The 14113-nt window shown below is 35.0% G+C and overlaps 1 protein-coding gene across 1 annotated transcript; it reads right to left on the bottom strand.

Moving 5' to 3' along the window:
- Positions 1 to 2840: 2840 nt before the first annotated feature.
- On the bottom strand, positions 2841 to 9544 carry LOC307121343 (H-2 class I histocompatibility antigen, alpha chain-like). The gene is made up of 5 exons (XM_079808876.1): positions 8250 to 9544; positions 6656 to 6937; positions 6449 to 6565; positions 6251 to 6283; positions 2841 to 5245 (listed from the first exon to the last, which is right to left on the bottom strand). Exons 1-4 carry the CDS (start codon positions 8506 to 8508, stop codon positions 6279 to 6281), a joined length of 663 nt encoding a protein of 220 aa, XP_079665002.1. The 5' UTR covers positions 8509 to 9544; the 3' UTR covers positions 2841 to 5245; positions 6251 to 6278.
- Positions 9545 to 14113: the final 4569 nt, after the last annotated feature.

Genomic DNA, 14113 nt, shown 5'->3' with positions numbered 1-14113 from the left:
ACATTGCAAAACTCCGTCCAACGCTATCCTTAGCAGATGCTGAAAAACTGGTCCATGCCTTTGTCTCCTCCAGACTGGATTACTGTAACGCACTTCTCACCGGGATCCCTAACAAAAGCTTGCAGAGACTGCAGTACGTTCAGAATAGTGCTGCTAGGATCCTGATGAGAGTTCGAAAATACGATCACATCACACCCATTCTCCATTCACTTCACTGGCTTCCTGTTACCGCCAGGATTGACTATAAGGTCTCCCTTCTAACCCACCAGTGCATCTATGGAAATGCCCCCCCCCCCCCTATCTGAAAGAACTACTCACACCTTCAACTACAACTCGATCAACAAACTCAAACCGCCTCCTTCTCCCCAAGACAAAGCTCAGCACTATGGGTGATCGGGCTTTCTGTTCTGCCGCTCCTCGGATTTGGAATGCCCTCCCCGACCATCTGAGGGCACCTCAAACTACTGAGACTTTTAAAAAAGGACTAAAAACATTTCTTTTTAGGAGAACTTATGACTTTTAACCATTCAATCTATTAGTATTTTATCCTTCTTAAATGATCTTAACTGTAGCACTTTGAGATTTGTTCCAAATGTAAAGTGCAGTACAAATAAAATGTATTATTATTATTATTATTATTATTATTATTAAATGTTATGATGTTGTTTAAACATTTTCTTCAGATTTTACTTTAATGAATGTACAGTGTATGCAAAAAGAAAACTTATCTTTCTTTGTTGAGCTGGGTAAAGTAAAAACATCGACCCCTACCTCATCACTGCCTCTTTAGCCCCGCCCACCGATTCGCACATGACATGCAATAGCCTATGATAGGCCTACGTGGTGTTAAACCTAGGGTGGCCTAGTAGTGCACCAAAAAAAAAATTCAAATTTCAATTTCACAACACAACAAAATAAAGCCACAACACAACAAAATAAAGCCACAACACAACAAAATCAAGCCACAACATAATGAAAAAGCCACAACACAACAGAAACAAGCCACAACACAACAAAATTAAGCCACAACACAACAGAAACTAGCCACAACACAAAGGAAACAAGCCACAACACAACAGAAACAAGCCAAAACACAACGAAAAAGCCACAACACAACAGAAACAAGCCAAAGCACAACGAAAAAGCCATAACACAATGGAATCAAGCCACAACACAATGGAAACAAGCCACAACACAACGAAAAAGCCACAACACAACGGAAACAAGCCACAACACAACAGAAACTAGCCACAACACAATGGAAACAAGCCACAACACAACAGAAACAAGCCACAACACAACGAAAAAGCCACAACACAACAGAAACAAGCCAAAACACAACGAAAAAGCCACAACACAACGGAATCAAGCCACAACACAATGGAAACAAGCCACAACACAACGGAAACAAGCCCCAACACAAAGGAAACAAGCCACAACACAACAGAAACAAGCCACAACACAATGAAAAAGCCACAACACAACGGAAACAAGCTACAACACAACGGAATCAAGCCACAACACAACGGAAACAAGCCACTACACAACGAAAAAGCCACAACACAACGGAATCAAGCCACAACACAACAAAAAAGCCACAACACAACGGAATCAAGCCACAACACAACGGAATCAAGCCACAACACAACGGAAATGCTCCTGACCACTAGGGGGCTCTCGGAGTGCGGTAAAGTTAGTTTTCCTTCCCATTGTTCTATAGATTCGCCAGTCTTACAAATATATAAACACTATGATCAGTTTTAAGTGTGCAATTGTATATCGACATGAAATATAAATTCAAAATAGCCTACGTGCATTATAGCTGCATATTTATACTCGAAAATGCTTTGACACGCTACCACGGCGGATGACGCCTAAGGGAACGTCTGCCAATTCCACCAAGTGGTTGAAACTTATAATTTGTATTAATTAAAATTACTTTTTTAATGTTGAAATTCCAATGTTGTGTTGTGCATTACTGAGTCAGTTTTACCAATACAATCAAGCTGAGGAATTTGGTGGAATTGGCAGACGTTCCCTTAGGCGTCATCCAACGTGGTAGCGTGTCAAAGCATTTTCGAGTATAAATATGCAGCTATAATACACGTAAGCCATTTTGAATTATATGTCGATATACAATTGCACACTTAAAACTGATAGTAGTGTTTATAAGACTGGCAAATCTTTAGAACAATGGCAAGGAAAACTAACTTTACCGCACTCTTAGAGCCTCCTAGTGGTCGGGAGCATTTCCGTTGTGTTGTGGCTTGATTTCGTTGTGTTGTGGCTTGATTCCGTTGTGTTGTGGCTTGTTTCTGTTGAGTTGTGGCTTGATTCCGTTGTGTTGTGGCTTGATTTCGTTGTGTTGTGTCTTTATTTCGTTGTGTTGTGAACGTATGTATGCTTTTTCAATTTCGTTGTGTTGTGCACTACTCGGCCACCGTAAACCAGATCGAGCTACCAAGCAATAGACATGCCGTTGAGGATTAAAAAATATGGTGCAGTGCCTGGGCTCAACAGTAATGCAACATGTAAGTAACTGTGTTCATTCTAATGCCTGATCTGAAATGTAAATATTCATGTACAGTCAGATGTTCTTTGTCCGTGTGTCAGTAAATCAACTCATTTCATGACCCCTTTAATTTCTTTTTGGAAATCATTGTATCCAGGACATTTAAGTCAAATATGCAGAAAAAAGTATTTTTTGTTTGTTTGTTTGGCTAACAAAATCTGTAGCACTTGCACCCCCTGGCAGATGATTAGCTTTTAAATAAACAAGTTTCGTTCCACTCTTATATGTGTAGTTATGTCAATTGTTCACTGAGCTTCACACAGCTTTTAATATTTAGACAGTCATGAAAAAAACTGTTTTTTATTTTATTCACAATCCTTTGACCACAAAAAGGGCTTTCACATTTGTCAGAAACATTCCACCATGACTAACACTGGCCAACTATCAGTAGACCTGCAGACATAGAATTATATACACAACTTTTAATTATCTGTTATAGTGAATTATAGTGGGAGTTGTGTAGCATCAAATTAGTAATGAACAATAGACCCTTTTTCAGTTAGTAAACATTGTGACGTTTTTTTCTGGGTGGAGCTTAAGTGGAGGCAGAATGATTGCCCTGACCACTTCACTAACGCTAGCTAGCAAGTTTTGTTAGCATGTTTTTTTTTTTAACAATGACTGGAGCAAATCCGATTTTATCTGAATATGTAAGGTCACTCACTGTCCGGGCCGCGATTGAAGAGATGATAATAATAACTTTAAATCATAAGCAAATACTTTGCAGTTAGGTTTGAAATTAAGGTATCTTGCTTTGTGAATATGATATTTACACATCATACAAATAAGTTTAAGACATCCTCTAGCTCTTCGCTTTCAGAAACATCAGAGTGATAAAGAACCTTAGAGATAGAAATATTACACAAGAATTAAGGAAGCTGAAATTTGAAGCCAAAACATTTTAGAGAAGTAGAACAAGTGTAAAAGAAATTCTTCCTTCTCTTGGCAAGAGTGAAGAGTGGGGGAATTTTTTGGTAAAATGTACTTAATATTTATTACAAGGGTAATAATGATGAATCATTTTAAATGGATTTCTTTTATTTTGTTATTAAATAAGAATTTGTTTGGCACTGTCCATACCTTATGAAATGTAACATTTGGGAAAAGTGCTAACCCTTTCCCATAAGCCTGAATAATTGAATAATTACTCACAGTGATGAAGTTCCTTAAAAACTGATTTGTACATTTAACATCTAATATTAACCCTTATAAATAGATGAGTGACATTCAATGTGACGCAAACTACAATATGCTTTATAAGATTTCACCAAAACAACAGATTAGCAGGGATAGTCTTTGTAAGCTTCGGGAGACACCATTAGAACTAAGTGTGCCACACGAGTGCTGAAAAGTGAAGCCACAGTGTCTCGATAGCCCCCGAGGTGACTGGATACAGAATAGGTCATAAACCCCGCCCTCTCCATGAAATTAGATTAATTTGAAAAACTAATCAATCAAATTACACTTCAAATAAATTTTTTCCAAAGATGGTTTCTGTCATTGTTGTCATTCTGTCTGGTTTTTAATCACACTGATGTTAGTTCAAGTGTTCGTTCTTTAAATAAGTTTGGTTTTTGTTAGTTATTTGATGCTATAAAAACAGGGGTGTGACGTTTTGATTGACAGCTGAGATTGACAGCTTCTCTGAGGGAAGTAGTCACTGAGGCACCAACGGACATTTTTTGGGAGATTGGAGCTTTAACTTTAATTTCTACATTTACATAACGGTTTATTTCACAAAAGTTGTTGATTAGGGGGGATTGTGGGCAGGACCTTGATATCGCGGCTCCATCTACTGCGCAGACTCGGGCTCCAAGTTGCTACTGCGCACAGTCCAGACCAAAGAGGACTTCCAACCGTCTTGTTCACTCGGATGTACGTCCTTGCTTATGTTGCATGAGTGCCCACTATACTGGCGGAACCCTTGCAATGTGTTTAAATGGAACTCACTAAGCCCTATGATCTCTTGGAATTGATTAATATTACATTATTATATTGTATGCACACAGTACAGTAGTATACATCAACGGAATTAAGGTAGCAGCTCTAAAAACAAAAAAAGATGCCTAAAACAATTAATAAATAACTAGAGCAATATAAATATAATTAAAACAATATGCACAGTATACACAGCTGTTAATATAGACTAGTACAATGACTGTGCATTCTTCGAGGTCTGGCGCTGTTCCATAGATTGCTGCTTCTGCAAAAAGTTTTGTGCTATCAAAGCAGTCCTGCAGTTGTGCTGTAGCATCTTCTGGCCAGATTGTAACTGTTTGGATGGAGGGTCTTGACTTGCGAATGAAGGGGTCTGTATGCTGGTGTCAACAATGAAAGGTGATCAGACTGTCCAGGATTAGGGAAAGCTCTGTGTGAGTCTTTAATGTGTACATATGGTCTAAAGTTTTAGAGCCTCTGGTGGAGCACTGCACATGCTGATAGAATTTAGCACTTTTCATAAATCAGCCTGATTCAAATCTCCTGCAATTATGAGGTGATCATCCGGTCAGCGCGGTATAGCATCCGGCTAGTTAATTCCACAGCTCCATCAGGGATTTGTGCATTCAGCTACGTCTCCGTAAATATTAAAGCACAACAATCCCTCAGTGTCCTATGTGTGTTCATCCACAGCCGTGCTTCGTCCATTTTGTTGGTTAACGCCGCAAATCTTGGCTGTTCAAAAATAAAAATAGAAAAAAGAATAAATATGAATAAATGAATATAACTGTGTTAATAAAACAGTCGGCTTAAGGTATAGTTACAAGTATTAAATGTGGTTAAATGTCAAATTAATGCCAATATAAAACCATAAGGCGAGCGTCAGTTTTGCTACCAAAATCCCTCAGCATTGACGCTTTCATGCCACATGCAAGATAGTCTGCTACACTTCCACTACTACACTATTTAAAGGGGTCATATGATGGTTCTAAAAAGTGTTAAAATTTTGTGTATTTGGTTTCATTATTTTAGACATACCATACATTATTGTTGCTCCTCTATGCCCCTCCTTTCTGAAACGTGGCGAATTTTACAAAGCTCAATGTTCTGAAAAGAGCGGTGTGCTCTGAGTGGCCAGTGATCCAGTGCATTGTGATTGGCCTGAATACCTTAAGCGTGGTCATGGAAATTTCTTGCTGCATACCATATTTGGAACATTCAGCTCCTGAAGCAATATTGACAGGTGATAATGTTGGTACTAACTTATCAATTCGAGACCAAATCAGATCTCCAAACTGATTGATCAACGTTGCCAGCACGACTGCACCAGAACGTATCAGATTGGTAAATTTGCATTTGAGATCATAGAAATGACAAACAAGCGCTACTCTATCTGCTCAAAACTCGTGTTTGAAAAGTCAGTAGCAAATTCGTAAAAAATTAAAACATACTACAGGCTGTGTGCTTTTTTCTTTACGTATACATTTGGGCAGTGTTATGAAACTCTTCCCCCCCATACTGACGTAGATTTGAGGGGGTGAGTTTGAATAAAGCGTTTTAGGAAGATGTGGCTGAGCCTTAACTTTTATAAAGAATATCTCTTTGGGTTTGAGACTTTGAGCTTTGTAACTCTGCAGATCTTATACATGCACAAACAGCTACATAACACTCTAAAGGGAAGACAGGAAATCGCATCATATGACCCCTTTACCAAATAAGGAAGTAACTAAAAATACTTACTAGATGGAGTAGAATAGCCACTTCTACATTAATCTAAATACCAAATGAAGAAATAAGGCAACATTATACCATAAACATCAAAATGAATAGACTATCTATACACCAAATTTAGGATATACACATATTGTCTTATAGGAATAGCTGAAATTTCCATTATGTTGTTCTCTAAATCCATATCTATTTTAATTCTTATCATACCTGCACGTCGTCTTTTCCATACAGTTATCGCAGCTGAAGCCCAAAACACCATCATCAGAGCCAAAACCGCCAGAACTGAAGGAATCACTGAATAAAATGGTTCCCTGTGATCATATTCTGAAACATGAGAGAACCAAAGACTGAGAGATTTACTTTAATTCTTTATGTTTTGATTGTTAAATTATGTTTTCTGTAAGAGCTCATTACCCAAAGTGACGTCCAGTTTGTTGTCCAGACTGAGGTGTGTGGCAGAGCAGGTGTATGTGTGTTTGTCTGCAGCACTGATCTTCAGACTCTTCCTCATCTGGTACGTCCCGTCACCATTGGGCAGCAGATCTCCTCCAGTGATCTCATGATCAGATACAGGCTGCCCATCTCTCAACAGGGTCAGGTTGATGTGACGAGGGTAAAATCCTGTTGCCAAACAACTCACACGAAACCCTCCAGAATCTGAGTTTGTTTTCTGAACCAGTCTGACTCGGGGTTTCACTGCAGAATGAAACATTAAGAGAAACATGAATAAGAGAATATACCTATAAATATAAATGAATGAGGTAACACTTTTTTTTAACAGTGTCCTCATATGTTACACATTAGTAATAACTATAAATTACGCATAATTATATCCTCCTGGGACCCAAGAATAGACTTTTGTCCACTGTAGTGGACATTTTATTTTAGTGAATTTCTCTGACATCATACATGTCACATGTCACAGTCTGGATGTCCAGTAAAGAGCACATTCGGGGCTTTGCAGGGATACCAAATATTTGGAGGTTTCACCAGGACAACAACTTCTTCTTGGTCTTTAAAAATGGCTGACATTAATGTTGAGCACTCTTATGGAAATATGATCATATTTTTTAATTATAATTTAAATCTGATTAATTTTCAAATTGTTTGTTATAAATCAACATCTCTTTTGTTGAAAATGTTATGGGGTTTCTAATCAAAATATGACTTTCTGTTACAGAACAGGGCATTGATTTCATAAATGACCACTTTAGTGGACACCAGGATTTAAATCATGTTTATCAGGCATTTTGGAGACATAACAAGTGAACAGGGAAAGAAATTACATATCAATATTCCTATGAAATATTAGATATTATTTTGAAAATGTTGCCAATTTTTCCTCCCATTATTACACTTCTTTTTTCATTACATGTTGCACCAAGAACACATTAATATGCAAATTAGATGCAGTGAATAGATACATTGTATTGAATGGGAAAATCCAAGTATTGTCATTTTACCCACATATTTCATAAAGTAAAATGGTATATGAATGCATTTCATTATATCTTTCATAACATAGTTCAGAATCATCTTTAAATAAAGTTTGTTTAAAAAAAAACCTGAAACCTAAAAATTGATTGATGAATTAAAAATAAATCCCATTGTTTTTGCCTATACATGCAATTTCATGTCATTTAATTTTTTTAACAACTCAGTCCTGGTGTCAACTACAGAGGACATATCATAACATATGAATAAAATATCATTTTTCAAAAATGTTTTTTTCCGTTTCTTATGCTCTAAACAATGTAATGACATAAAAAAATACTAAATTCAAAAAACCTTTTTTTTCTGGGTCCCAGGAGGCTATGCAACCCTAAACCAAACCTAATCCTAACTAGTATGTATATGTAGTACCAGTACTCAGTACTTAAATGTATAATTACGCTGTAACAAAGACACATTGTGTAGCCATGAATTGTTCCTGTATGTGATTATAGTATCATTGCATTGAACTTCAGATTATTTTTCTCTAAATTAAAGAAAATACACGAATATGTACCTTTTCTGTTTACTTGAGTTCCTCTCTTTTTGAGGTAATTGTTCAGGGTTTTTATGCAGGCTGGGTAGAATATAGTCTCATGACGCCACATGGACAGTTCCAGAGATAGTTTTATTTGTTGTGCCGTGTAATTTAAAGAACCCTGATATGTGAATTTGCCATCCAAAAAATGCAGTTCATCAATTGTAGAGCCTCTAAAAGCATTCTTTGTGATCATTTGGCCAGGTTTATCATTTTCAAGCTGTTCACAAAGAAACATCACCTGATAAACTGCATGACCTGCTTGGAAAGGGGGGAAAATATGTCAACACAGAAACTTGAGTCTAGATCTAAATTAAACAAATATTTAAGTTCGACACAAAACACAGTCACAGAGTAAGTGATATGATCATCTGTCTCAAAGCCAATCTTAATTTAGCCAAATGAACTTACTTTCTGTGTGGTTAATGGGTCTCAGATAATGTGATCTTCTCATAAAATGAGCAATCATATAATTACTTATGGTATTGAGGTGATTTGGATCCACCGCATCATCTTCATTTGTTGTATTTCCTCTTGCGACATAGCTTCTTGTCTCAGAATCATAATATCCTACTGTGATATCATCCAACATAAATGTGCCAGTTAATTTAGGAAATTGTGTTTCTCCTTTAATGTAGGTTATAAGCACCCACAGAGAGTGAGAACCTGTAAAAAAACAATAATGGGGAAAACAACGAAACCTTTTTTTTAAAAAAACAATCGAGTGTCAGTGGATAGTAAACATAACATATCCATGGAATGGGGGGAGGGGTCTTGGGTGTTTAAGAAAAGGCTGCTGCCTAACTCCCAACAAAAAGCCTCTGTTTTTTACAGGACCAATAATTTGCTCAGCAATGACTGTACAAATTTAAAGACAATATGGGAAAAGGACATTGGGGCTATTGGGGATGAAGAGTGGAAAATAATTTTATCAAAAACAGGTAAATATGTAAGAGAAGCTAGAGGGCAATTTACACAGTACAAAATCATACACAGATTCTATCTGACACCTCTTAGACTTTATAGAATGGGTCTGACAAATAATAATGATTTTTGGAAATGCCAAAAGGACAGAGGTACTTTTATCCACTGTATCTGGGAGTGTCCACTTATTCAACCTTTATGGCACCAAATTTTAAATATTTTGAGCAAATGGTTTGGAACAATAATACCATTATCACCAAAACTATGTCTTTTGAGGCCAGGTGCCAAATATTTCAAGTGGAGATTCACAGTGATCATGGTGGCTGTCTCTGTGATGGCTAGAGTCATTCTGAAACACTGGAAAACTCTCAAAATACCAGAATTAAAAGAATGGGCTTTTTTGCTTTTCCTTTATTTTTTACCCAATTTAATGTTGATAATTACAACCATCAGTAAGATTCAGCAAAAGGTTTGATACACAAATTACACTGTAAAAAAATTATTCCTAATTTTACAGAAAATAAAAGATTTTTTTTCCCCATTTTATTTTAAATTGTACTCAAAGCTCTGTAAAATTACAAAAAATATCTCTAAATTAACAACTCGGCTGTTATTTTATGTATTATTACATTAATGACAAATTACAGTAATTCATAATTTTTATACAGAACAAATTACTGTATTTTTTATACAGTATTTTTTTCTGTTTTCTTAAATTACATACAAATATATGTAAAATTACAATATTAATCTGTAATTAAAAAGTTAAATGATAAAACTGTCAAATTAAAGTAAAATATCCTAATAAAAATAAACCGAAAAACAGTGTTATTTTACAGGTATTTCCTGAATTATTACGATCAAATACCTTTACTGTAAAAAAAAAATAGTACAAAAAAAAAAAAGGTAAAATGACTGGCAAAAGCGACTGCCAAACAAAAACTCTAAAATTAAAGTAAAATATCATTTAAATAAAGTGCAAAAAACTTTAACAGAAATATTCCTTAAATGATTACAGAAAAACCCTTATTTTACAGGTATTTCCTGAATTAATTCAAATGACTGGCAGCAACAGAACATTAAACATTAACAGATCTCTCAAGATTTCAGAATCTTCACTTATTACAATCCAGTTTGACTTTATTTCTTTCATACAAATGTTCTTGTAAGGTTTAGATGCTGATGTCATATTGAAAAAAAGACACATTTGATGTCACCATTATGGTGATCAGTGTGTGCTTTATTTGGCCTCTTGACCCTTGACTTTTTAACATTAGCATGAATTTTTAACAATGGTACTCAACTTTGGACCTCGAGATCCACTTCACGCTGAGAGTGATTCAAAAACATAAGGAGTCATTTGTTCTCCAATCGCTCTAGCGGTACTTCGATGTCATATGGCAATCGGTCTGCGCAGCGCGATGCATCTTAAACAAGCTTAAGAACTACAACTCATTTCAGCCACAGCCTTAGATGAAACGATGTTGATGTTATATTGGTCAAACAATGTATGTCACCATTATGGAAATCAGTGTTTGCTTTATTTGGGCTTGTGACCTTTTTGCCTTTCTAAAGCAAGTTTCTTTTAAGCAATTGCAGTAGTGTTTCATGATAAACACTTGAGCATTGCAGAAGTGAAAGTTTCAAAATGTTGTCAGCATTATATTTTCTAGGGGTGAATTCTCACTTATAAATATATCTGTATTTGGTTTATTGATAGCAAAGATGTATATAAAAAAGGGCTTTCTATTAAACAATTATTGCCTCTGGAAATACACTCTTAGGAATCATTAGTTATCATACAATCCTCAACAGTGGTGACAATAATTATTCATACTGCAGTGCATGCTGGGATTTTTGTGGTGATACCCAGCATGCATTGCAGCATGAAACTTTTTGTTTGTCACCATTGCTGAGATTCATATGCTGATTCTTGATGTCTGCAGTGTTATCCCTGAAATTGTTTTAATACAAATTATTTAGGGACAATAAACATAAACTCCAACAGATTTGTTCAATTACTCCATGATTTTCGTTTGTTGTACGAAAAAAAATATAAGTTTAGGCTGTGTTTACACTCAAAAAATTATTTGACGATACTTTATTTAAACAATTTATTTTGTTTAAGGTTTTCATTTTGAAATAACTAAATAAATCAACTGAAGATAAAATAAGACATTAAATCTCTGAAGATCTCAGCAGAGGAGGATTAAACAACTCCACAAACAGCATTACCAGCTTCATGCATTACTAATCAAATTGACTTTATTTCTTTTTCACCATGATGGAGATGAGTGTTTTGTTTTAGTTGGACTCTTGACCCTTGGCTCTTTAACATTCGTTTTTTTTTTTTTTTTTGCTTTGGCTGCTTTAACTGTGTTTTTAAAAAATACACTTTAATTATGCCAAGACAAGCCAAAGAGAAAACGTGATATGGTGACTTTGGCTTATTGATGAGGATGACATCATCACGTAGTGGCTGAATCACTAATCTCATTCGGACTCAAATGTTCTGGTTATAGAGGTAATGTGTTATAAATTTTGTATTTACGTGATGTTATTTATGTTATTCTACAGCATGAGATCCAGCACTGTTATGGTAATTTAATAATATTCAAGATTTTAAAATAATGTAGTGCTCAAAATTGTGACTAATTCTGTTTTATTCTTACAATTTGCTTTTCCTTGCCATAACAAATGTGCTTTATAAACACACAGTTAAAGCAGTCAGCGAAAAACTCAAGTTAAAGAGTCAAGGGCCAAGAGCCCAACTAAAACGAACACTCCATCATGGTGACCTAAAACTTCAATAGCACTGAATTCAAATCTGTTAGTTCAATTAACTAAAAGTTTTTAATTAAATGCTGTTGAAATCTTAAGTACATTAAACTGGAAATGTTTTGTTTTTTCAACAAGACAAAATTAACTTTTTTAGGGCAACGAGTTTCCATAAATTGTTTAAGTTCAATCAACCTGTATAGGCTTACAGTGTGTGTGTGTCCGAGTTAAACTGTAATTGAAATCAATTTGAGCGCTACACAGTTTTAAAATTACACATGATAAATTATTGCTGAAAACCTCTTTTTCCATTTTGATGTAATTATGACAAAACATTGATTAGTATTAGATGCTATCAGTGCAAGTTTCTATGACTATAGTCATTTAATAAATAACTAACAACTAACATTTCACTGCTTTACAACATACACTGTTGTAGAGAAAATCTAACATATGAAGTGAAGGGTCAAGAGCTCAAAAGCAAACACTGATCTCCATAATGGTAGCATCGTATTTTTTACTAATAAAACATCAACATCTAAACCTCTGTTAATTCTCAATAAGAGCTTCTGTAGACATCTGACAGAAAGTAAATCTGGTTAATAATGAGTGAATCTGGTAATGCTGTCTGTGGAGTTGTTTAATCCTCCTATGGGATCTTCATATATTTAATGTCTTTTATCTTCAGTTGATTTCATCCAAGGCTGTGGCTGAAGTCAGTTGCAGCTCTTATGTTTCTCTATTCTTCAGTGATTCTGCTGGTTAACAGCACATGTTCATCATTAATGCTCAATCATCACTTAATTATCCCATTAATGTTTTAACTTTAAATTGGATAATATGCATTCTGAGCAGTGTTGATTTAACACAGGATTTTGCTGAGTACCTGCAACTTCGTAGTAATCCTGAAGACATTGTTTAACTTGTTCAGGTGCGTTTGATTTTTTGACAAGCATGCATTAAAAACACTGTTAAAGGAAAACGAATGATAGAGATTCAAGGGTCAAGAGCCAAACTAAAGCAAACACTGAACACCATAAAATAAATAAAGTCTGGATTGTAATAAGTGAAGATGCTGAGATCTTGAGAGATCTGTTGTTTAATGTTGTGTTGGGATTTAAAGGGTTTCTGTATCGTCTGTTATGGGTCATCATTGTGGTGAAGAGTAGCCTGTGCTTCAGTCCAGAATTGGCCAGTATTCATTGGCATAATGCTGTGTGTTGCTTCATTCAAGAGGAAATAACTGTGTAGCTGCTGATGCAGTGACAGTTACATTAAGTCATGCATGTGTGATATTTCTGAACTGCAAGAGATTTACATTTTACAGTGAATCTGTTTGTAATAATTCAGAAAATATTGGTAAAATAAGAGTGTTTTCTGTAAAAGTTTTTTGTACTTTATTTAAGTTAGGGTATTTTACATGTATTTAATGTTTTTAGTTTGGCAAGCCGCTGCTGGCAGTCGTTTGAACATTTTTGGAATATTTTTTTTTTTACAGTAAAGGTATTTGATCGTAATTCAGGAAATAACAGTGTTTTTCTGTAAAACATTTAAGGAAAATTTATGTTAAAGTTTTATTTAAATTGGGATATTTTACTTTAATTTTACGATTTTTGTTTGGTAGCCTACAGTCATTGACCATTTTTTATGATTTTCTTTTTACAGTGTCACTGTCAATATGGGGCATAAAACAGATTGTTTACATAATAGCCTATATTTTAAAGATGTTATGCCGATAAGAAAAGATGGGTGTTTTTATTTTTATTTTATTTTTTATGTTTTTAGATCATTACCCTTAATCTTTGGTAATAATGGCAAAAAAAAAAAAAAAAGCCTGAGGACCTTGACATGATCAAAGCTGTGGAAACTAAATCTCTGCAAAATTGTGTCATACAATTTCTTTATTAATTAATCATATTCCTTAGTTATGTTTTTTCATTATTAGGTAAAACATGTCAGGTTTTTTTTTTTTTTTACTGTTGGATCTTAAAAGACTTAGACACTCCAACCTTATTAATCTTTAATAGCCCAATCCACCTGACCTCACTGTGATTTTCACTTTCAGTTTTTAAATCTTCAGGAATATTCTTCACTATATAGCAACAACGCAAAATGTATTTCTTGAGGTCAAATACAATACA

This window comes from Gobio gobio (assembly GCF_949357685.1).
Source record: "Gobio gobio genome assembly, chromosome: 25".
Lineage (NCBI taxonomy): Eukaryota > Metazoa > Chordata > Actinopteri > Cypriniformes > Gobionidae > Gobio > Gobio gobio.
The sequence above is the reverse complement of the archived record's forward strand: the minus strand, read 5'-3'. Positions and strand labels throughout refer to the sequence as shown.